The sequence below is a fragment of the Pygoscelis adeliae genome, unplaced genomic scaffold, assembly GCF_000699105.1.
Source record: "Pygoscelis adeliae isolate BGI_AS28 unplaced genomic scaffold, ASM69910v1 Scaffold58, whole genome shotgun sequence".
In the NCBI taxonomy this organism is placed as follows: domain Eukaryota; kingdom Metazoa; phylum Chordata; class Aves; order Sphenisciformes; family Spheniscidae; genus Pygoscelis; species Pygoscelis adeliae.
In genome coordinates this window covers 2,018,675-2,043,755 of record NW_008825564.1, presented here as the reverse complement: position 1 = coordinate 2,043,755, position 25,081 = coordinate 2,018,675, and the positions used below count along the sequence as shown (strand labels likewise).

Here is a 25,081-nt window from a genome sequence, read left to right as displayed (position 1 = left end):
TTCCTGTTAAAAGCAAAGAGATAAAACATTGTTCTGAGGCCTATTCCCTAGAGTTTTCCCTCAGCGTGGTTACTCATAATGTAACAAAACCTCTACAAAGTAGATTGTGTATAACTTTTAGCTCTTCCAGATATAAGCTGGCCAAAACTTTGTTGGAATAAATTAATGCCATTAATTGTACTCAATGGAGCTAAGCTTATTTACCCCAAAAGAGAGTTTTGCCAGATATATTAGAGCAGTTGCAGCAGAAAATGTTAGCAAGTAGGGCAGTCCTGCTCTAAAATGTGCTTTAACGTTGCACCATCTTACCCAGTGAATATCTGTGCTGTGGGTACTTGTTTGCTAATGTGATTTTCGTTTACTTTTTACTCCTGTTTCAGTCCTTATTGGTGAGAATATTTCACCTTATTGGTGAAACCAATTCTGGTTTGTATATAATGTACATAATTGCTAGTGAGCATCAGATTTTGGAGCTTCTGGCTCAGTAACAAGTCAGAAGAGATTTCAGAGCATGAAAGCAAGGGAATCAACCAGAGCTAAGTGCCCCTACCAGTGTCCACTGATATGTTTGTTAATATGACCTTTACAATGATAAAAATACAGACTTCCGAGCTGCCTGTCACATTTACTAAGCCATGTTCCCAAGTTCAAGATTAGCTCCTATTTGAATGGAACTATTTTGCTATTGCAGATATATCTGGTGACCGCAATAAAATAAGCATGTCTACCAAACACCTGAGATGATGAATACCGTCATCACTGGGCAAAAATCCATGTGTGCTACTGGTTATAGAAAGTGTAACAGAACCTTTCACGGTGGTGGTTTGTGTTTCCTGTTTTACTAAACTGCTGGGAACTACCAAAAATAATACAGCACGATATGCCTGAAATAGCATCATTTATTTCACTGCTCTGACACATTTGAGGTTGCACAGAAAGAACTGATCCGTGCATTCCTTTCCTTCCTGAGGAACTCTTAACAGCTTTCTCACAGTAAAAATGGCTGTAAAATCCTCTTTGAATTAGAGTGCTCTGGACATGTCTGAAAAATACCTCATTTTCATTTAAATGATAGTTATGTGAAAGATAAATGCAATTTAGTACTTTTTTTAAAAAAAGCAAAGAGAGAGGCACAGCAAACTGGCAGATGAATATTGTAAAAGCCCACAGGATGGGTTCTGTATTGACAGAAACAAACGTCTCTATTCCCATCACCGGCTGTGAACAGCTATTTAGCAAGTTGTGAATCCTGATCAATCTCATCTTCCTCACTCCAAAGACTAAAAAAGCAGCAAAAACCTTTCCTTTCTGAGCTGTGCATGTACTGTGATCCTCTCTGCCCAGACCCAGGTTCTTTCTGTTATTGGAAGGATTGAGAAGGATACTTCTTTTTTTGCTGATACTTTCTTAACACCCAGTGAAGAGCAAAAGACTATTTCTCTTTTAACAGCAAATAATTACTTAGCTTTCAACTAGAAGTCAAGCAGAATTCATAACCAATCTCACTGTGATAGTTTTGTGTAGCAGTGCCTTGCAGGGAGTATTCTGCAACCAAATTAGCCAGTTGTATGCTCTCCAGATCTCTTCCCTGAGCAGGTCTTCCTTGATTAGTCTTATCTGAACGTCATGTTTTAGAAAGAAAAATCTGTTTAGAAAGGGGCAAGAGTATACTATAAAATTCCAAGTGGGAGTTCAGTTCACAAGAGGCCAGTATGAACCCAGATGTAGTAGCAGCCAGAGTGCAGAAGGCGTTGGTGGGAGTCTCAATATTGATGAGGTTAATTTGTTATGTACTGTGGGACAAAAGGAGAAAAAAATCATGCTGACCTAGCTAAGGCAGTACTTATACGTATGTGTGTATGCGTGGCAGGGGACAGCAGTGGGAGGAAAGCTGAGGAAGAAGCAAGAATAAGTAAAACAGGATTGATTTATCGGCTCTGAATTGTTTATCTGTATTACATTCTTCACTGTGCTGCAGAGGAGGAGAGGGGCTCTGGCACCATGGCAAGAGAGGGAGAGGAAGGTGATATCTATCACAGGCACCAAAAGTGTTTAATTTTCCAGAGGCTCTGCTTAAACAAATGTTGCTGCTGCCTGGCAGCCCTTGCAGACGTTTGTTGGGGCAGAATTAATCAGGACATAATTTGTCTGCTGCAATGAGCAGGGTGGCTTGGCAGCACAGTCTTGATGGAGATTTTTTTTCTGAGTTTCCCAGGAGCAGCCATATTTCCCAAACTTCCTTCTGTGCCCAAGGTAATGCCACCAGCTTTCCTAAGGATAGGGATTTGCTATTGATAGGCCCAGGTGGGGTAAATGACAGCCACAAATAATGATGTATGACCATCGTTAAGTTGCTTGTGGAGCCCTAGTAATTACGAAGGAGGAGGTCAAAAGGAGTGACCCATGGGACTGATCTAAGGACTGCTCTTGTGCAGAACTAAATGGTGCTGAAAGGGGTTAGGCTCTGCCCCATGCATGAATGGGGAAACGATTTCACTGCTGATGCTACCTCACGTAAATGTGAGCTGAAGGGACCAAGAGAGAAATACCTTGCACTTAAGAATAGTGCATGGTGTCTGGGCATGAGCAAGGTAGGAACTGGGTAACCAGCATAGACGTGCCAGTACTGTGTGTAGACACGGTTGTCTGTGTTTCACCTGTTTGCCTAATGGAGGTTTACCTGCACTTTTAATCACCTTTAAACTGTAATTATCCCCTTTAGTGACCTTTTCAGTTCACCCTTGTGCAACTGCAAGGGCCTCAGTCACAACACAGCAGAGTGCAGATTGCCCCAGCGGTTGGGGGAAGCTCCAGCACAGATGAGGATGGAAGCTGCTCTTCCATGTGGTATTTTTTGAACTTCCTAAGCATGTGGAGAAGGAGTCATGTGAAATGATTACTGTGTCCTGCAAGGTATAAAACTGCCTGTATTTATTGACTTTTGTTCTTATGGTATACAGTGGCTGAATGGACCCCATAGCAGTAGTGCAGCCATAGGTGAGGAAGCAGATCAGCACCTAAGTTAGCTGAACTCACTTTGCCCTTTTCCTTTCACCTCTTCCTTTCTTACATATTCTACATGATTCTACCTTCTACTGTTTGTGTGTTGTGGGTATAAAAGATAAGTGACAGTACAGCAAATAAGTGGTCTGTATGAGCTTGCAGTGGCCCCCCTGTCCAGGAGGGATGAAAGCACAGTTTAATTATGCAGGCCACTCATGGGAGTGATTATAAAATCTTAATACCACTCTGTGAAGGGCACGAGTATTATAAAAATCTTATTTCTGCAATGAATTAGAAAGTTTAAAAATACATTCCTGCAACTAAAAGGCAGTCTGCCTGATTAACCTTTAGTCCAAACGTCCAGGACTCATGGGGAAAGAAAGATTAATTCTAACTGATGTAAAACAGCTACAAGAATGACTTAACATTCCTAATGGTGAAACTGTTGTCATTTTAACACTTCTTGACTCTGCATGACTTGAGGTAAGCACTGTCAGCCCTTAAAAGGTAGGAATCTCACTCTTGCAATGTCCTTGACCTCCTTGTTTCCAGGCCTGTGGAATGAGATAAGAGGGGACCTTAAAGCTGTGATATTCTGTTGTCTAGGAAACCTGTTACTAGCCTGAGACTGAGTTTTTGCCTCTCTCGGGATGGACTTAGGCTTGATGTGCAATTCTGTTTGTTTGGGGGTTTCAGTCCTTTCTAGTGGAAATGAAAGAAAATATTATTGTTTCAGTAAAGATACTGGGAATATTGCTTCATCAGTTGTCATCATAAAATAAAACAGGAGTTTCTTGCTGCAGTACCTGTGGAATTGGGATGGATGGATAAAGTCACGGAGATTTATGAGTAGGGGACAAGTGATATCATCAAAGCCGATTCTTCTTGTGCCTCTCACATAGCTACACCATCTTGGCTTCCGTAGGGCACAGCTACAAATATGGAGAGAAATGTGCTTGCACAGAACAGATTTCCCTCTCAGCTGTACTTAGACACATTTGCATTGTACTCGGAAGTCTAAAGTAAGAAGTGGTCTCAGCTGGCCAAATCTTTGAGCATCTCAGGAGTGGAAAAGCTTTCCCTCCTTCTTGCTTTTGATAAGATGGAAACTGGAAATTTAACATCTGCTCCTTCCAATGAGTGAATTTAGTAAGTCTGACAGACATGACTTTAGATATGCAGGTTTATCACCTCTTTGAAATGGAAAGCTGTCTGTCCTGTCTAGCATTCTGTTTTCTGTCCAGTGGAGCCTAAAACTTGTTTTACTCCACCAAGGAAATGTAAAATGAAGGGGGAAAAATCTGCAGCACACTCTGCTGAGCTGTTTTGGTAGGATAAGATATTTTGCAGTCCTCGGGAATGAAATGTTCTCTGTATACCAAAGAGAACCTCCTTTTTGGACAGGGGCTCCCCAGCAGGGCATCCACGTGTGCATCAGGGGTGTTAGTGCTGCAGCCGTATTTGTTCTGTACAACAAATGTGTGTGCCAAGTGTTGCTTTTTGCACTTGAAAACAGGCTTTCTGATGGTTTAGGAGGAAAAAATTACACATCTCTGTCACACCTACTTATGCTACAGTCATTCAGAATAGCAGCTTGCCTTTTCTGATATTAAAGAGGGAGAAAAGAACAGCAAGAAGGAGAATTACAGGGGCACCATTATTATGTGTGTGCCATGCTTCAAGTGTGGCTCTTGCTCGAGGATAAGCAAAACATCTCTCGAAAAGCACGGTGCCAAAGGAGGACAAGGCAAGTAAAAGGGTCCAACAAGCACAGCTAGCTTTAGATAACAGGTGACATTAGGCTGGCCTGTGTAAGGGAGCCCATAGTTAAAAGGCTCTTCCTTGGCCCACTGGCAGAGGTTGACCCACAGTGCCACCACGCTCTGCTGCCCTGCAAGAAGTGCTTGCTGTCTGCAAGTGCGTGGGTGCTTTTCTGTTCCTTTGAGCCAGAGCCTCTGTTGCAATGGGGAATGTGCAGCGATCCCTTTTCTCCAGCTGACATCCATCCCTTTCACCCCTCAAGCACTCAGCATCCTTGTAAACAGCAGAAAGTTCTTCTCCCTCTTTTCCCAGCTAGGGGAAGGTGTTGAGGGAGTGGAGTATTTATTAAGCAGCTGCAATAAAAATGGTAGTCTGGGAAGAATGAGGTTGACAGAGGTGCTGGAGGTGCTTACTGAATATCTTAAATCCTTGGAGTGGGAGGAGGGAGTTGGGACCGTGGGAGAAGCAGTGAGTAGAGGCTGTTTGATCGGACAGGCTGAGGGTTGCAGCAGAAGGAGGTTGACCCCAGGTTTTATCTCTGACTAAGGGGGAACGGTTGTCAGGTGCCCCCTTAGAAATGCTGGCTGTCACAGCGCTGGGAAGAAATGTATGGAGGGCACCTGCTGGCTCTGCTGCTGCCTGCCCCATTCGGATGTAAATGATCCAGGGGCTGGCGGGGCGTGGAGAGATGCTACAGCTGCGGCATCCCGACCCTCGCAGTCTCGCTTTGCGCTGGGGCTGGAAAGGATGTGCCTCCTGAAGAGGCACTGTGCCCTAATAATAATAATATTCCTCGACAATAAAAACGCACTTGTTTTATGTATTTGGAGTCTGAGATTAGTCTGACCCAGTAATACTCTCCACCAGCGGGCTTTGTAAATCAGACACAACGTAGAGGGAGAAGTATGATAATTTACATCCTCTATATTCCCCACCATAGGCACACCACAATAGAGCTACTGTTCCCTCTCGTTGTCTTCCCTTCCCTGAGCAAAGCGAGGTTCCTCCCACCTGCCCACAGCCCTTCAGCAAGCGCGAGCACAACTCCCACACGAGTCTCCCTGCCAGAGTTTCAGCTGCTGGTGCTGCTTCCATGCGCAGGCTGCTCTGGTTGCTGGGCTTGGAGGGTTGATTTTGAAGCTGTCTGCTGAGATTTTTTTTCCCGTTCTCGCCTAGCTGCATTTGGCTATTGATTTGCGCTGCCTCCTCGGCACCCGGGCCCCGATTTGGGGCGTCAAGTGATGCCTAAACACAGAGGGAAGCTGAAAGCAGAAGGAGCTTCTTGGTGGGGTGAGAAGTTTGCATGATCGGTGGCCTCTGTCCCCTGTCCCAGGGGCCACATCCACTTTCCTGCCAGATTGTCCTTTGGTGGTCATCCCATACTCAGCTAGTCTGAACCGACACCTGAGTGCTTCCGACTCCCTAAAGTCTATTGGGAGCTGAGGGCATTTTAACTTACATGTTTATATATCGTGGATATGTTTGGTGGGTATCACCCACCACTCTGGAAATGTTTCCTACCGTAGGAAGTCTCTTATCCGTATGCAGATTTTGCTACTCAGTTTCACCTCTTTTCACTAGTTGCCACAGTTAATAATAAATGGGATATGCATGAAAGTGTTGTCATTGGCAGCTCTCTGCTGACTGGCGTATTAAACCCATTTGAAACTGATTATTTGGATTATTAATTTTTTTCCAGGCCATCCTATATCTGATGTTCTATTGTTAATTTGTTACTGATTCTCTAAGTAGCTCTAGACTTCAAATGAGGAAATATTCCTGATGCCTTCTTTTTGCTAATGATTCCTTGTTCACGGCATCCTTTATTTTAAGAAGTGGGTCTGGAGGCACAAGCAGGAAAAGAAAAAGGATTAAAATGACAAATTGACCAAAAAGATGAAAATGACAAATAATATGTAGGCTGCAGTCTTCCAAAAATCCAAGAATAAATAAAGCTTCTGTTAAAGTGCTTTGAGGAGGAGGTTGACAATATTTTTTAATCTATTTTTTCAAAGTGAGATCTCTAACTTCTTTAGATAAACATTTTAAATGTCCTAAAATCTAGCCCATGTTAGCAAAAGCACCCCAAAATAGATTTTACTGGACTACTTTTGTGAACGGGAGGTTGAGATAAGGAAAAAAAAAATCCAAATGAATTGATAATGCCTGTGGTAGATATATTATTGCAGTAACAGTCCAGATTCAAGCCTCTTGCATGCTAGACCTATACATACATATAGAAAGGCTTATTTGCGATAGTCCCTGCTGATGGTTTTTCGGCCACTGCCTGCTGTCTCTTAGAATATACTGACTTTTGAATGGAGCAGTTACCAGGTTCTTAAGTAGAGCCCAGTGTTCAGTGGAACTTCTCAGATGTTTCTATCTAGACATAAATAATTCTTTTCAGTCCTTTGATCTATTTCTCTCTCCTCAAGTTTCATCCTACTTTGTGGAGGGGGCAGGAAGAGCTTAAATTTTGAGGAACCTGAATTGTTTCCCAGTCTCACTCAGCTTGATTACAGTAACACTGGGGTCAGTTTGGCCCCCTCATTTTATCTTTTTGTTACCTCGTTTCGATAGGCACCCTACGGCAGTGGAAAGTAGTCCTGAAAATGGCTGTAAACTAGGGATTTTTTGCGGATAGAGGAAGTATGTGAACTTACACCCAGATGAAGGCTCTTCGCATGCACAGGGAGCTGTACTGTTCTTCTCTCACCTGGTGAGGTTAGGCTTGCATTGCTGCCTGAGCAAAACCTGTTAGAGCAGCGGCACTTTCCTTATCTTCGCTCAAGCCCTCTTAAATGCCTGCCTTTTTCCTTCGCAGCCACTGGACCCTATTGTGCACGCAGTGAAAAGCTGGCCTGACTTGAGCAGCCGTTTTCTCTCCAGCCTTGGCCTCCCGCGGCTGCCAACCGTGCCGCAAGGCACCCAGGGGCAGGGTCCGCGTGGCAGCCAAGCGCCCAGGAGCTCCAGGGACAATATGCTATTAGGGAATTCACTGTCTTGTTTTCCCCTCAGTACCTCAGAAAGCGCTGCATCTTGGCTGATAGAGGTTTTCCTAACGAGCAGCTCCATTGGTTGCATTTTTAACATCCTGTTAGGAAGCGCTCGCATCCAAACGTGCTGTGTTGCTATCTGTGTCAGTAATGCCAGCTGATTCTTTGAAGAAACATTTAGTTGCCCCCTGTGTTTTTTACGTGGGTACCACCGACTTAGGATCTGTGGGTTTTATGAGCAATGTACTGCAGACGCATGAAGAGCACTGGTTCAGGGAGGGCAGGCGGCTGGTCATTTGGGAAGGGAAGGACCTTGGCGTTGTACCCAGCAACAGAAGGACCCTCCATCGATTGTCCTTGTTGCAGTGCAGGCCTGAATCTATATCAAGAGCTACGCTAGGTATATTTGCTGTGAATGCTCAATAAGGAAACTATAATTTTGTTCTCATTGGGAAATATTTATCTATCTTTGGGTTCCGTGCTGCTATTTGTGGAGATGCTGTGTCAAATAGCAATTCTGAGGGCATGCGTTTACATAGATGGTAACAAGCAATTGGCTGACCTTTGTACTTTCACCTCAAGTATCTTTTCTTTTAAAAATGTTGCTACTTAGCCCAGCTTTCTACTGGAATAGTTTAATGCCTTCCCAAGAGCTCTAATAGGTAGCTTTTCCCCCCTATTTCCTTCTGGCAACCTTCAAAAATGGGAACAAAGGTAATAATAGTGTTTTGCACCTACATAAGTCCTTTTATCTGATGAACTCAGGTGTGCATTATAAATGTTGGAAGGGTCTTGTAGTCTTACCATGAGCTAAATACAATAAATACTTTTCTACCCATTCTACAGCAGAGGCAATGTGACATGTGAGGCAGGTGTGCGCTGCTTTCCCGAGACCAAACGTTGGTTTATATGGTGCAAGGGAGCCCTGTGGGGGGTCAGAATTAATTTCACTCCAATAATATTCTAATGTGTAGCAAATATGTGCCCCACTTACATGTTGATGCAGGATTCAGATACAGTGATGTACAGTGCTGGGATAGCAGCTTCTTATTTTTATTTGTACAAAAAATAATGGTAATTGTCTGAACACTGCTCTCCATAGGCTGTCTCTCCAGCAACCATCACTTTTGCCTGCTTGGTAGGTAATGGCTGTGAGTTGCAACACCAACTCCGCTAACGTTTAGTTTGGCAAAGGTTCATGAAGTTTAAAAGAAGTCCGTAGGGTCTCTCTGCCTAACTGAGGGTGCCAAAAGCCACAGATCAGTCAGCTTTGGGATTGTGTTGCTTTGCTGGATTTTTTTTTTATTTATTTAAAGCTCAACCCTAGCATTTTGTGTTCCTGTAAATCACTGAAACCCACCAAACAAGACACAGCACAATGTATTCTGAGCTGTGGTCCTCACCCAGAAGAGACAGGACTGAGGAAGCTGAAGTGGTGAAGCAAATTTGAACCAAACCCCCTGAAGACACGGGTGCTGATGGCAGGTGAAATGGCAGGAGGTATTTCTTCTCCTCGTGCCAGCAGCCAGCAGCAGTGCCTCCCACGAGCCGTTTCTCCTGCCTCCCTGGCTCACTCCTCCATGGAAACCAGCTGTCCGGCGCTCGCTGCCCCTCGCCACTGGGCCCCTGGGCATTTCGCCCGGTTCACAGCTGCTGTGGGGAGTTGCTATTTTTCTCTCTCCTACTATAATAGCATCCTTATGAGGCTTCCCCCGGCCTGTCTCTCCTCTGCAATAGAAAGTTACATGTTTCCGTGTATGGCTTATGCTGTGATATTTGGGTTCGTTTAGTATGCTCCTGGGAGCACATTTTAACTCTAGAAAATAAAAAAAGGAAGGGGGGGAGGGAAGGGAAGGGAAAAAAAAGGAAGGTCAGGGAAATCCTAGTCTGCAGCAGGAGTTAGGCAGAAGAAGGTAAAAACAAGAAGTGGTTTTGTATGGGAAAATTGCTCTCGGTGAACTGGCTGTGCGGCAGTGTGGGGCAGTGACAGTACAGGCATCTGCCTTCTGCTGGGCAGACTTGGGAGTGCTCGGAAAACACTGGGAAGTCTCAATTTTTCAGTGGAAAGCCAGTAATAGGAGGAATCTATTTAGAGAAGATGCCAGAGATGGCTGACTGCTCTCAGCAGTCTTCGGACTTGATGCGTTCTTGATGCAAGAGAGGATATGGGGGTTTCCAAAAGAGTCTGGTGTTTAAATATCGGGTGATTCTTGTTTTACTGAAAATATCTGCTCGGTGTTGGTGCCAGGTTCATCCAGGCGTACACCCTTTATCCTAAAAATTGGGTAGAATTTTATTCCGGATGTGTTTTACACAGTCATTTCCAAGTTAGGCTATCATCACCTTTCCCTCCCCGAATCTTTATTACCTTCCCTTGGCATTACAGCCCCTGTATTACCAGCCCCCTCCCACCTGCTGCCCATTGCCTCTACCCAGTGGTTTCCCCTTGACTCTACCACATTGACTCTGCAAGCACTTCATACAAAGAAGCACGGGTTGCATCATTCCTACTAATCTTTCCCTTACAGGAATTTCCTCCCCCTTTCTGCCTGACTTCCAGTAGGATGAAAGAGTAGAAGATTTTTACAGAAACTTCTGCTTTCATTGCCTCACATGCTCTTGCTGCACTCTAATTACACAATACAGCAGAAGATTCAAAAGGGGGAATAGCATCCTCATATCTTTAGCCTCAGTTCTAGACTCTTTGTTACCAACATGTGAAACGGGTGTCTGGATACGCTACGTCTGCGCCCCTGGACCATGTTCGCTCTAGCATGACATCTCCCATTTGGCTTCTTTCTGGACCTGAGCAAATTTACCAAAGCAAATCCTTTGTGTAATCATGCGCGAGGCAGTAGGGGAATTTCAGAATGAGTCTGATACTTTGTTTTTGTTGACAGCTGCAATCTGGAGTGCACAGAATTCGACTCTAACCTTTCAAAGGAAAACAAATAGCTTGCATTTAATTCTAAATATATCTCCTGCCCCAAAACACAAAGTAAATAGTCAGGGAGTTGTAGGGAAGGAGGAGTCTGCTGGCTTATTAGAAATGTAGATTAATGACAGTATGGAAAGAAGTGCAGTGATTTATGACAGTATGGAAGGAAGTGCAGTGATAGCATTCAAGTTACTAGAAAAAGGGTCTTTCATCACCAGAAGATTGTAAGCCTTTCTCCATCCATAACTCACTAGTTGGTTACTGCAAATAACACTATTTTAAGACGTTATTTACCCTCCTAGGCAGGATCGATGTGTTTCTGGAGATTTGTGTGTTTCTGTATATGTCATTGGTAGTTTCAAATCAATAGTGGGAAGTAAACTTGAAGCCAAATACTTGCAATCTTGTTTTAATCCTTCTGTGAGAAAATTTCCTTTGGCTCTGACTTAATATGAGTAAAAGGAACCGGGGGAAAAAACCAAAACTGAGAATGTGGTATTGACACAGTATTCAGTGGAGGAAAAAAAGTGTGGTATTTCAGGTGCTTTCCTATACACGTAGTGAAGGGGATGGAGCAGTGGGACCAGTCTGCACAGGTCTGATGGTCACTGATAGGTCTTTAGTTAAGATTTCATATAGCTGTAGATGATTTGCACTGTGCTTATGGAAGTGTATCCTCTTCCTGAAGCAAAGGATTGGGTAACCGCATTGGTTTGTTCCATTCCTAATTTCTCTGGCTGGCAGATCAGTTTTGTAATCAAAGTGAGGTGCTTGAATGCTTTTGAATTGTTGATGTTAGTATTAGGTGTCAGATAAATCACTGCTCTCTATCCTGGGGAGTAGTTTATTTTCCTGTACTGTGTATAGATCCCAAAAAATCTTCCCTTTGATCTGGGGGAGAAAAGATTGCTCCTTTGCAGCAATCAAAAATACAGGTCTCTGAAGCCATAAACCATTCCACTGCAGTTTTTAGAATGAGATATGGCAAAACATGTCATCTGTGCTTTTTCTTCTTCTAAGAATAGTCTAGTTGAGTTCCTTATATGCTTGGTTATGTACCACAACTTGGGGAAAAATAATATGCGTTGTTCTTATTTATATGACCAGCACAGTAATGATATAACTACCTGAGGCAAAGATCTCATTGGACTAGACTGCACAAATTCAGAATTTTCAAAAGGTATTCTGCAATAATTTCAGAACATTTTAAAATGGCAATCAAAACATTTTTTCCTTTTTCTTTTTCTTGGACATAGACATTTTATGTATGTTTGGCAGTTCCAAGCGGATCTTGGTTTGTAATAGTCCTGACAGCACTTATTATGATCTGTCAAGTCAGTAATTTGTGAGCTCTGGATTTACAGAATAATTTTTATAGCTAGCATCTAACAAGTCACGATGGATTTAATCTTTTCATTGCTTCGTGTATTTTTGTGAATCATTCAGTTAATTCATGCAACTATTTTTATTCTTGTGGCGCTGACTGGACTCTAATACCAATACAACTGTCACTTGAAACGGTTATTAATATGAGATGTGCTAAAAAATTGGTGTTCTGTAGACATGTTTTTCAGCTCACTGCTTTCTTCAGTGACATGAATGTGAAAACAAGGGTTTACCTAAAAATTATTACAGCTTATTTGTTATAAATTATGATGCATAATAACATGTAGGTTCATTCAGAGGAATAGCACATCTGCACAACTGCCTTTTTGCATGGTTCCTAGATGTTCAGCCCTATCATTTACCGTAACTGGAAAGATGTGCAAATAACTGGATTGAATGAAATAGTCCAACACCAGTGTATTGAACGTTTCGCTTCCACATTCATCAGGAAATCCTGAGGGCACCATCTCGTTCTCTAATTCAGAGAACCGAATCCAAAAACACATTTCCAGTCTTTCTGGTCATTTTTGTTAGGTAGAAACTTTGGAAGTTTTGCTTTTTTAATAAAACAGAATGTCAGAAAAAAAACCCAACCAAAAACGGTAGCATTGAAATGGTGAATGCCATTTAACTAAAGTCCAGAAAAACAAAAGCTGAAGCTTCCAACTTCTACTTATCATTTTCTTTTCCTTTGTTCATGTGAGTAACATGAACATGAGGTGGTACTTTGAAATTCCCTATTTGGGTGCTTACTGTTTGAGTGGTGGGCCAACTTTTGGACTTGCTGGAGAAACACATAAGTATTAGCAAAGCTGGGCAAAATTACAGAGCTTTTGCTTATATGGAGTTTAATCAAGATGAACATTTTTCATAGGCAAATCTCCTTTTCTGTGAATAATGTACATGGGAAAAATTGGAGTGTTTTGTTTCTCAGAGTCTGGAACAGAAACATCACATTTTTGGGGTACTGTGAGAATGTTTAAGTCAGCAAATTCCTAAACAATTTATTTTACTGTGTAGAAGCTTTCAGTATTTCAACTTCTGTTCCTTACTGGGGGAAAAGTAAACATCAAAACAATTACTTAGGATGAAAAGTCTGTTTCCTGAGCAGGTGAAGTTTTCACTTTATCAAAGTAAAACCAGCTGTCATTGAGAATAGCATGTGGGTCTGAAACTCCCTGAACCCACTTTTACTGTCCGTTTTTGCCTACAACCTTCTTTGTGTCCAGCCAGAGCAATACCTTACTGACAGCCCACAGTCCTGGGCAGCTAACCAACCCCTGCAAGGCATTCCCTGTGTCTAATCTCAGGGCCCATACATCTCTTTTATTAATATGCCTATCAGAATTAAGGAAATAAGTAGGTGATAAAGCTGCAGGATTTGCTAATCAAAAGAAGTGCAGTTCACTGTAGACACAGTAGATGGATTTTCAAGGTCTGTTTTGTTTGGGAAAAGAAGGTTAGCAAAGAAGAGAAGCACAAAGGAGAGAGGTAGATGAGCTGTCCCCATATCCCCTGGTGCTTTGTGCTAGCTGCTGTGTTTGTGGTTCACCTGGATGGCTAGGGATCTCCATTTCTCTTGGTATTAAAAAGACACAAACCTGGTGCAGTGGCTCCCCTTCCATTTAGAAGTGGAGTTGGAGAGTCCCTGGAGTTGACTGGAGACAAGGAAAGGGACAACACAAGCAGAGACAGTGGCAGGCTTGGACCATGTGCAATTCCATGTGGCTGTTCATATCTCAGGACGGAGCTCAACACAGTAGTTTGCACTGGTAAAAGAGCCTAGAGATCTTTTAAGATGGTCACAGCTGGTCACACCTTTATTTTGTTTTTATCTCAGCTAAAGGAGATAGGAAGATGTGAAGCTGTGATGCAATGCATCTTTCTTACATTTTTATCCATTTATCAGATGTACTGAGCAATGTCTCCAGCCTCTTCCGTTCCCCATTTTTTAAAAGTTTGGTCCCCCACTTTTCCTGGTTTTCTGCCCATTCAAAGAGTCTTTTATATTCATCATTAATACCCAGAACTTGAGTTCTTTGATTTTTACACTTTCCTATGGGAAAAACTACCTCTTATAATCTTATCTTTGCTTTCCTTCTGTAGAACCAGCTGTTTGCCAATATATTACAGTTAATTTTCATTTAGTGTATGCCATCTAATGTAATTGTGTATTTTAAGGGAAGCAGCACCCAAATGTATGTTCCTAATAATGGGTAACTCTTGTATTATTTTCCTTTAGAATTCACAAGCATGTTATTTGACATGTTAATTATTACATTGGTATATGACTAAAGATACAAATATCTCCTCATTTTTCCCCCTCCCCTCACTTCACATTTTGTTTGAGAAGATCAGTACATTTTGTCTGTGAAAAGCCCTGGATTAAATGCCACCCACAAATGATTTTCTGCATGTTTTATTTTGCCAAAGGAAGTTGTCAGACATTGGGGGAAACAATGTAATACTGGCTGACCCAAGACTTCAATTAACTAACAAGGAAGTTTACAAAAACTGTCATACTAACTTTGCACATCATTTCACTGGCGCAGAAATGCTTTGTCACACAGCACTTATTTCTTGCTTTGCTTACCTCAAGGCACAAAGCACAAATAGGAAAGAAATTTATTCCTTATTTCTGATGCAGATAATATTCTGCAAATGCTAAATGTGGGGAAGAAGTTTCCTGTCTATCAATCGTTCCTGTTTCAGTTGAATACAACCCAAATAACTGGTATTTGACTTGTGTGTTTCGAGTAGCATTGTTTTGAACGGAACCCTTGGATTTGAGGGTAGCCATCTGTTTTTAGCCCTGCAAGAAGCCAGTGGACTGCTTTCACGTTGTCTTTTACCAAAATGGTTGAAGACATTATGGACGGTGTTTACATGTATTTTGACGATGATTCTAAATCCGCATGGATTTCAAGTTTGTAAAGGACTGCTGTTCACTTCCCTTTCTATTACTATCAATTTTACCCTCAACTTCCTCAGGCCATTCCTTAAGGAAGGTTTCCCTTCCATCAGCTGCTTCCTGAGCCATAATTTTATAAATATATAATTTCCCCATATTTTACCCTTTCTTTTCCTATTTCCTTTTAACTGATCTTCTAACAAAATCTCATTTCTTCTTTTCCTTCAGCCTTCATTTTCTGTTGAAATACAACATCTGTCAGAGCGAGAGCCTGGGGTTTTTTTCCTTCAAACTTTTCCACCCCTTCATTTATTTTTGTTGCAAGCCATCAACCAGATGCCTTCCTCCACATGCTGATACTCCCTGCTGGAACCTCTGTTCCTGCTCTGGTCACTTTTCCATATTTATAACATCCTTCCTACTAACTGCCTTCCTTTTTCCTTTGTCTGCTCCGGTCTGTTAACATTCATTGTCAAAATCGTCTTCTTGTGCATCCCTTTAGCCATATTACCATTCAGTGGAATTTTTTGGTAGCCTTTTGTCTTTCTCTCAAACAAGTTCAAGCTGCTTTTTGCTCCCAGCCGAAGCCTCTGCCACTGTTCCTGGTTCTAATTGAGCAAATAAATAGTAATGTTAAAAAAGAACTGGAGGCCTCCTTGGTATCCAGTGGTTCTCCGTCAGGATCTATGTACCCAAGGGAAAAATATCGGTGCAGCTAACAGAATTCTGGGAGCTTCTTTGGAAAGTGCCAAGTCAAGCTGTGGCCACAGACTCTTCCTGCAGAGGTGAAGTGGCCCAGGGATGTAATATAACAGAGTGCAGCAATTAGTGGTCCATTTCCACTGAACACAATTTACAAAATGCTTGCATCCACTAGCAGGATAAGCCAGGAATTTTTTGCAGGGAACTGAACTTTTTTACATCAGCTCCTTCAGATGCAGTCACTCCTCAGACCTCTTCCTTGCTTTTTCTCAGCCTCCCTTTCACACCTTGTTTCATGGTGCTCACCAGTGCTCACTCATGGCCCTGGGGCTGTTATTCCTCCCTTCTTAGAAGAATGTAATGAATGCTCTATCCCCTCTCTCGTAGACTTGGATTAACAACAGTTTCAGCCCATGAACTGTGTGATTTCAGTCTGGTTTCCCACACCTGTGATTCATTAGTCAAGGGAACATAAAAACCTGAAAAAAATCAAGAACTTCCCTGAAATGTAAAACAGTTGTGGGCCTCGCTTCATCTTCAGCCTTTTCTTTCTTCACCGCTCGACCTTCTGGATCTCAGGATCTAGTGCAAGGTTACGCTCCTTCAGGTTCTCTTTCCTCTTTTCCTCACCAGAGGGCAGGCAATTTATTTGGGTCCTGAGGCTCTGAACAAGGTTTCACATTGAAGAGATCTATTACTACAGCATTAAGTTTTCAGACACCTGCTATAGACCTTTTAAACACCTTGTGTGGAACTGCTGTCACATCTCCTACCTCTCAGCTCCATCGTCACATCTGCTAGGTGTGCTCATTTTTTTTATGCTAGGTATTCCTGCAAAATGATAGTCACTGCTCAACTGGATGATACTGATACCGATACCACATGGAAACAGACTGCTCAGCTTGATCAAAACCATTGCATTGTTTCAAGTCTCTTCTCTGCAGACTGAAAGATACCTTGGTGTATACTAGAAAAAAATCACAAGCAAAAGAGTTTTAAAAAAAAGAAAGTAAAAAAAAAAAAAAGCCAAGCAACAGAAACTTTTTTCATAATGGGTTTTAAATTCTGCAGAAAATGAAGAGAGAAAATGTATCAGAGCTTGTACCTGCTAAATCCTCTGACAGCTGCTTTCTCATCCTGCTGCCTGAAAATGAATCAACTTAATTATTCCTGTGGCTATGTACATCCAGACGGCTTAGAGTTGCCTCTTTATCGCTGGCTACAGTAACTGTCCTTGTGTTCTGGAATAGTTAAGAAGATTGAAAACTGGGGGGTTTCTGTAATTCCAGAGTACCAGACTGTAATAGAAAAAATGGTCTGGAATTTTGGAGTCTCTTGTCAATGGTTAGATTGTGCCAGCACTGAGTTTAAATTTGCTTGTTTGGCGTGTTTGGATTAATATTGTAAAGTAATGCAGAGTGGAAGCTTGGTACAGGCTGTGACCAAGAGACTAGTGCAGTGAATTCACAGACTGCAATGTGTGGAGATGGGGGGGGAAACCAGCATTAAATTATCTTCCAAGGACCTTGAAGTCTCTCAGGATTACTCTTCTGAGTACTCTGAAAATATAACCATTGGTCTAGTTCAGACAATTTATCCTTTAGAACAGTCTAAAAAATTGTCTTGAATTACCTGGTGCACACGTTAAACATGTAAAGTTTTCATTAAAGGAGTTGACAGGTTGCTTGTAAACTGAAGTAATTTCCTTTCCCTTCAGAATTAGATTTTCTTTATGGTCTCCTTTGTCGGTAAGTGTTGTTCATTAAGAATGATTTGGCCATTTCCTTCTACAACCTTATTTTTGCCTGCTCTGTGGATTTAACTGAAGGAAATCCCTTTCTGATTGAAATGATCAAGCTGGATCTCAATCACCAAATGATGTTTTCTTCTTCATTTTTTACCCTGTACAAACCAAGCTGCTTCTTTTCGGGAACATTTAGATAGGCAGGAAACTAGGTATGAATTCTTGACAACCCATTTGCAAAGAGATGTCTTTCCTCCAGTTTTGTGTTTGTTGGCTTGTTGATTTTTGAATGGTCATGTGGAAAAACTAGTGAATGAAGCCTTAAAACTTCTCACATCTCAGATGCTTCAAGTCTGGTGGTGGTGGGTTGACGGTTGGACTCGATGATCTTGGAGGTCTCTTCCAACCTTAATGATTCTATGATTCTATGATTCTAAGTCTGGTTGTAGAGGGGAGTCTGTGGATATAGCGCAGTCCAGTGGCTGCTCTTTTATCATATGCTGCAACGAGGTAGGGGAATCGTGCCTTGCAGTACTTGCTAATTTTGAGCCAAATGAGGAAAGCACTGAACAAAGCACGTTGTTGTAACGTGGGCTCAGGATTTATACCCAAGTCTTGTCTCTGCAGAAGAAAGGTGGACTGTCAAGATTAATGGCAGTCAGTCAGCACAACATACTGACACACACAACCCCCTGAGTTAGTCACCAAGCAGCAATCAGTGTAACATGTGCCCCAAGATACTAGAGGTACAACTTAGTGGCTTCTGTGGTGGTCTCTGGATGAGTTCTTGCTGCTGTGAGAGGGTCATTACATGTGAAAGGGCGTGCTTATTTAAGAGAAACACTGATGTTATGGGGAAATTATGAGAAGGGTTCATCTCCTGTCTGGTGCTCCACAGAAGAGTTGTTGTGAACGTCCAGCCCTTCAGGCTGTTCTGGGGGAAGTTTCTGAGAAGATTGATGCTGTGAGTTCATAGAAGGGAGTGTGTCTGGTGAGTGGAAGGCTCAGACTTAAATTTCCAGAAGCTTGCAGGCAATGGTAGGTATCTGAGATGGCAGCCTGTCTGCTCCAGTCAGTGCCAAGGACAAACTTTGCATTAGTATGGGGTAAGTAGAGAGGTTTGTGCTTTCTGTAGTTGCAAACAAGCTGCTGAAATGTGGTCAGTGGGAAAGTTGCTGTAGAGTTTGGCCCTGATAAACTCCTCTTTCTGACATTGACAACTTCTCTCTTTTTATTTTGTCCCCTTGTTGTAGAGCCCAAGTGTTCAGACCTCTGCTCCATCCTGAAAGGAGGAGATTTTATTTGCATAGGCAAAAGTTGTCATGGCAGGACAGAGAAGGAAGAATGGAAGAGGGGGTAAATGTTGGAAAGGCAAAGTAGTCAGAATGTGATATGACAGAGATGAGGTCAAATAAGCTAAACACAAAGCTAGACTAAAACAGCTTAACGAAAAAGACATAATTTAATGTACAGTGATACTGACCGTAGAAATATAAGACAGGTTAGATGGATACAAAATACAAGGAATAAGGTCCTATGTGATTAAACGAAAAAAAGTATTCTTTTTTTCCTTCTGTCTTTCTCTTCATGTCCTCAGTGAATTTACCTGTCTTAGTTGTAATGCAGAACTCGGGATTCTCTTACCATACAAGAGGTCGTCAGATAAAAAGGACATGATTTAAAGCAAATGTGCCTTCTGAAACATTCATTTCTCAGTAAGAGTAGCGAAGCATAATGTAATTAAAACAACTGTCTACAGTGTTTATGTACAATCACATCGAGTAGACAATACCTTTAATTTCATTGTAAGGCCAGACACATGGGGAGGAAGGGTTGACGCTATCTCTCAGACAGCAGTAATCAAGGGCTGACAACTCAGCTTTGGAAATTGAACAGGTTAGAAGTTCTTGGCAGTGATTCCCAAATGCTCAGGAGACTCAACGCAATCAGCAGCTTTGACATTTTGGCCAGCTAGTTAAATAGTGTTGGCTATAAACATTACAAGGCGAGTGATCACCCCCTTATGTGCTGGGCCTGGGGCATACGCTTCCTGCCTTCTGTCTCGGGAGCAAGGGGAGCCTCTAAACCAAGGAGCTCTTTGATGACACCCTGTGAATAACTTTTCAGGCCATAGCAAAGAAGAGGAATTTGCATTGTTTGCATGTTAAACACAACAGAAGGGAGATAAGGGTTTATACAAGATTTTGCAACTAAGCATAAATGACAGCACCCTAAGTCTACTGAACTTGAACCCCCTTTGCATTGTTTAGCCAAGAATGAGCGCTGCTTCATATGGATGGTTCAGAAGTCAGACTGAAAAGATGATCTGCATACCTGCACCTCCCTAAAATACAGTATTTATTTATTTATTTGTCCATTTATTTTATGGGAAAAACTGCTCACAGAGGCAGTTTCCCCAGTGCGAGTGCCTGAATTCAGGAAACTAAATCTATATGTAAGCAACAAAAAAACAGATCTGTTCATGCATTTGAATGAATGCATGAAACTGGAACTGCATGCATGCATAAGCGATTGCAGGACTATATTTGCTTGCAAATCTGGTTTAGTGCTGAAAAATCAAGGTGATACGGTAGTGATAGTTAATATAGCAGTGTAGTATGGTTAGTTTAGCACTTATACTATGCCTGTCTGTTTGAAATTGCAGTAATTTGTTGCTTTCTAATGGCCAGGGAATTTGATCCCATGAGCAGGGATGGGGCTTACATGTTTGAATTAAGCTACCTGGTTTTGCATGCTCCTTTTGCATGATGCTGCGGAAATGATGACTGCAGGCTGTCTGTAAAACCACATGTAATCTGACACAACTTCTCAGCAGGCCTGAGAAAGCATAAGTGAAGCCAGCGACTGAACGTCACGTTCTCTGTGAGGGTAAGAAGTTAAGCCCAGTTCACTGGGAGCCCGGACAGTAGTGTGAGGAGGTACCAATAGCTGAATACGTTTTCAATGGGCAAGGTTAGTTTCCAGTTTCTTCCCTCTTCTCCATTCCTGGTAGTTAATAATAATTAGTCCTAATTAATAATATATAAATATATACAATATAAATTAAAATTAATTAGCAGCAATAAGTAGTCATTGTCAAGAAGGCAGAAGGAGGAAGACAGAAGATATTTTTAAACATCCAACTTGTCGCTGGGATTGTCTGCTTCATTTTTTCCCACTATTCCTTTGAGGCCGTTTCCTTCGTTACATTTCCTAAGCCCTTTTAGGTATTAAACCAAGACCCAGTGAAAAAATCAGTAGGAGTATGCCATTTGCCTTGTTGGGCACGATCCATTAACGTTCAGGTGTTACAGTTGTTTCGCCTTCTGGTTTGTCGTTTCTAAGGTGTGACAGCACGTTTCTTACTTGGACTGGTGTGGTCTAGTGAGTGCACTCTGAATGCAGTCAAGGAGGCGTTAATCCCTCTAAGCAGTCAGATGGTAGTCATGAGTTCGTCTTTCAGATGGGGAAGTAGCTGATTCCCACTGGCAGACCAGCTAAGTAACTCTTCAGAGGGATTTAGCTGCACGCGGCCACCATCTAAAAACAAATACTTCTGTATATGAAATGAAGAGTATGCAGGTGTAGAGTACAGAATTCAACATAGCTTTTCACCATCAAACTAAGTTTTAGGCGACTTCCTCAAATACATAGCAACGTACCTATTAGATTTGTAGGAGTGGATGGAGCTGAGCTCAGCTTTGCTGGGCCAGGTTTGCAAGATTTACCAAGAGTAGGATCTCAAATGCAAGGATGCATTCAAAGCAAGGCCCCAGCCAAGTGAGTGTAGGTAGGCTGCCTCATCCAGGGGGTGGAAATGTGGCAAAGGCATTTGCTGCCCACCCGAGCCAACACCTTTGGGAGAAGCATCTTGCTCCTCTTGAAGTAGAACTCTGGGATGGATGTAGTCCCTGTAGTAAGGAAGGAGATTATCTTCAGTTCTTTAATTGCTTAGTTTCACCTGCTGGACACAGCTAAAATGAGTGCTTAGATCACATCTGAGAAGGAAGTTACATCTCAGGAAGCAAAAATAGAAACCATAGTGCAGGCAATGAGTTAGAAGACTGAGGCAACACATGTGAAGCAATGAAATATTCATGTGAAAAGAGACATTTTCAGAATGATTAGGGAACCTCTGAGGGGCTGAGCTTCTGTTTTAAGATACATGGTGAAGATGAAAGAATAAAGGAAAATTAACGGTGCAGAAAAAGCTTTTGCCCTCTGTGTAGCTGTTAATTTCTGTCACACCTGCTTTGATACCAGGGGGGTGTTACCGTTTCCTACTGTTTTTTAGCTGTTGGATTTGGATGGGATGGGCCTTTCTAAGTCTGATAAATTGTTTTTTCAGCCAACTTAAGCACAGCATCAGATAAATATTTCAAAGTGAATGATTTGCACCAGCACCAAGAAAATGAGTCTAGGATTGCGGAGAGACAGGCAGTAATCTGTGATATGTATTTATTTGAACTAGAGCCAAGTAAATCCCCTTAGTTAACTGTGTCTCAGCAGTTTTCTCCTTATAAAATAATTAATATGTAGGTAGATGGCTGTTGCCCAGCCATCCTTCATTCTCAATTTTTTTGTTTGCATTGTTCATGGCATTGCTTCAAAAGCAATCTGTAATATCCTTGGCAAATTGTTCTCTCTCTCTCTCCCCCCTGACTAATGGTCTCTTTTAGCAAGTTCTCTTTCCTTCACTGTGTATGGCCATAATGTGCCTGCAGCGTGAGGCTCTCACAGAATCACAGAGTGGTTGAGGTTGGAAGGGACCTCTGGAGGTCATCTGGTCCAACCTCCCTGCTCAAGCAGGGCCACCTAGAGCCAGGATTGCCTAGGACCGTGTCCAGATGGCTGTTGAGTTATCTCCAAGGACGGAGGCTCCACAGCCTCCCTGGGCAACCTGTACCAGTGCTCGGTCACCGTCACAGTGAAAAAGTGTTTCCTGATGTTCAGAGGAAACCTCCTGTGTTTCAGGTTGTGCCCGTCGCCTCCGGGCATAAGGAATAAAGGAAACAATGGGCCACAGTTAGCAGCTTTGTGCTACTGCCTTCTGGTCAGGAGAGCAGCTCTAAGACCTAGTAGGAGAGCTGTAAGACCTGAAAAACTCTCTGCAGTCTCTCTTGGGGGCAGTTAGACTGGCCCCTGCGGCTTGTGCACTTCACCTGGGCTGAGCTGGCAGAAGTCAGGATGTGCATCTGTGCTCTCAGTCGGCTCCTTAAGATTTCACAGCTTTTTTCTGCTGTTATAAGTCTGGTGTTGTATGTGTGCCTGTCCCCGACATGATGGGAGCATCATCTCAGCTCAGAATGCAGAAGAGCCATGCTACTGCTGCCATGGGCACGCAAACCACGGACAGAGCGGGACATAAAATCTTGTAACCAGCAATTGTAATTTAGCTGTCTAGGGAGACAGCCAAGCAACAAATGACACCCTCCCCACCACCTCCCAAAAAAAAATAAATTTCTTGTTACAGAGCAGATGAGCTTTTGCTGTAAGCTGTGATGCCTTGTCAGAAGTTGGCTTATTTTCTGGTTATGCTACTGAAAAATTGTCTTGAGACCACATAGTACTAATCATCTTCTATACCTAGAAACTTTACTGTAACCCAGAATAAGATTTGAAACAAAAACGCAGAAAGTGTTAACACAGGTTTTCTTTTCCTTTCCTTGTCAACCACAGGTAATGCAGGTAGTGAAAGAACAGATAATGAGAGCGCTCACTACCAAGCCTAGCTCTCTGGATCAGTTCAAGAGCAAACTTCAGAATCTCAGTTACACAGAAATACTGAAAATACGCCAGTCTGAAAGAATGAACCAGGAAGATTTCCAGTCTCGTCCAATTCTGTAAGTACTGTCTTCTCTCCCCACTTTTTTGCATGGAATTATTAACAAATGTGAATGATATTTGTGAGCTCTTCTGGGGGAATCCAAGGGGGAAAGCTGTCCAGGGAGCCATGCTCAAAAGCAGTAGTGCAGCATCTGCTTGAAGTGCTTTATGTTTTCTTCTGCTGGGAATCATAACTTTTTCTCTGAGTTCAGTTAAAACAGATTCAGCAAATCCCTACAGGGTCTCACATGGCTTATTTGTATGAAAAAATGCTGTGACATTTCCTAGCTTTGCATGATTGTGAGCCTGGTTTTGGTGCTGGTAGTGACTTTTTTAAAACAAACAAACAAACAAAAACAAAAACAAACATCACAACTTCGTCTTCTGTCCAAGGGCCTTTAAAAATTCCAAATGTCACTTCTCTGAGCGAGACAGGGAGAAGCCCAGAAGAAAAGGAGACAATACACACTGGCTCCACAAGAGTGGTGTTGTGTATGACTGACTGTTTATGGCATTATCTTTGGTGTTAATGACAAGCAGTTACTTATTTGTAAATGATAACATTTTGGAAGCTAGCCAATGGGATTCTCATTTCCTTGTTGTTTACTGCAAAGTATCGAATGCTAGTATCACCACCATAGCTCCTTCCCATTTCTCAGAATACCCTTTGTTCTGTTACATGAAAAATGGAGGCCGTACTTGGCTTTGGACCAAGTCTGGGCTTGTGGCTGAACTGATGGCACAGGACAGATGCAGACTCTGTGGTGCACAAATGATGTGCTGAGAATAGCAGGAACCTTTTGAGATCAGCAGAGAAATGGTGAGGGCTCCAGAAGCATCAGCTGAAATGTCATGAAATCCTGACCGTGTTTCAAGTGGAATGACTCGTGATTTTCAAAATCTCCTTTTCAAGGCAAAAGGTATAGAGAAGGATTTGGACCAGAGCATTTCAGGAGTCAGAAGCAGGATGTTCATTTTGATTTGTTTCTAAAGGATACAGATATCTAAGTACAAGCTCTGGGGACACATTCCTCCAGGGGCAGCAGGGCAACAGTGGAAGCATAAGCTAAGTAGAATTACACACTTAAATTTTAATCATACCAATGTGGATCAAAGGGGAAATGCTTCTTTTATGTTTTCAGTGTATTAGAAGATAGGACCTAATGCCCAATTAGAACTGATGTCACTCATAGTAATGCATCAATTAAAAAGATACAAATGGCTCCAGTCAGTTTTGCATCATTACACTGCTCAGAAATCCCCTGCCAATCCCCTGCAACGTTTAGTGGTTCAAAGCCGCTCAGTACTGCTAAGCTTTTCACTAACACTTCTCGTTTTCCCTGCTTTCCCTATGAGTCAACTGTTTAAGTATGATACAGGTCAACAATTTATATTCTCTTGCACCATTGCCTAGCCGCCTGAAACTTGCCAGCGTCCTCTGCAAGCTCTTTATTTCCAGTTTCACTCTGGCTAGTTGCTGCCACAGTGAGGAGTCTCCTTCCCCATCATGGAATGAGTGAAACAGCCAACACAAATAGTTAAAAGCAACTGAAGTGTTACCAGAAACTCATTTCAGATTCAGGACAAAGGCTATGCCTAAAGGCTATAAAGGCTAAGTAAATCAATAAAGTTTTTAAGCAATCACAACTGCATTTGCAGAGATTTAACTCCTGTGCATTTGCATTTTGATTGCATCCATGATCACTTATTCTTGACTGTGAAAAGAAACGGTTCTTTCATTTTCCCCTTTGATTTGATTCCCTGTACTGAACTCTCTCAAATTGCATAGATGGCACAATTGATAGAAGCACAGA

General features: G+C 42.3%; 1 protein-coding gene across 1 annotated transcript in view; it reads left to right on the top strand.

The window, feature by feature from the left end:
- The window catches only part of LOC103923971 (engulfment and cell motility protein 1-like), an 84,581-nt gene that overhangs the window by 32,075 nt on the left and 27,425 nt on the right, over positions 1-25,081 (top strand). Inside the window, exon 2 of the mRNA XM_009332408.1 lies at positions 23,121-23,284. Within this exon, the coding sequence (XP_009330683.1) occupies positions 23,124-23,284 (161 nt within the window). The 5' untranslated portion in view covers positions 23,121-23,123. The remainder of the gene's footprint in view (positions 1-23,120; positions 23,285-25,081) is intronic.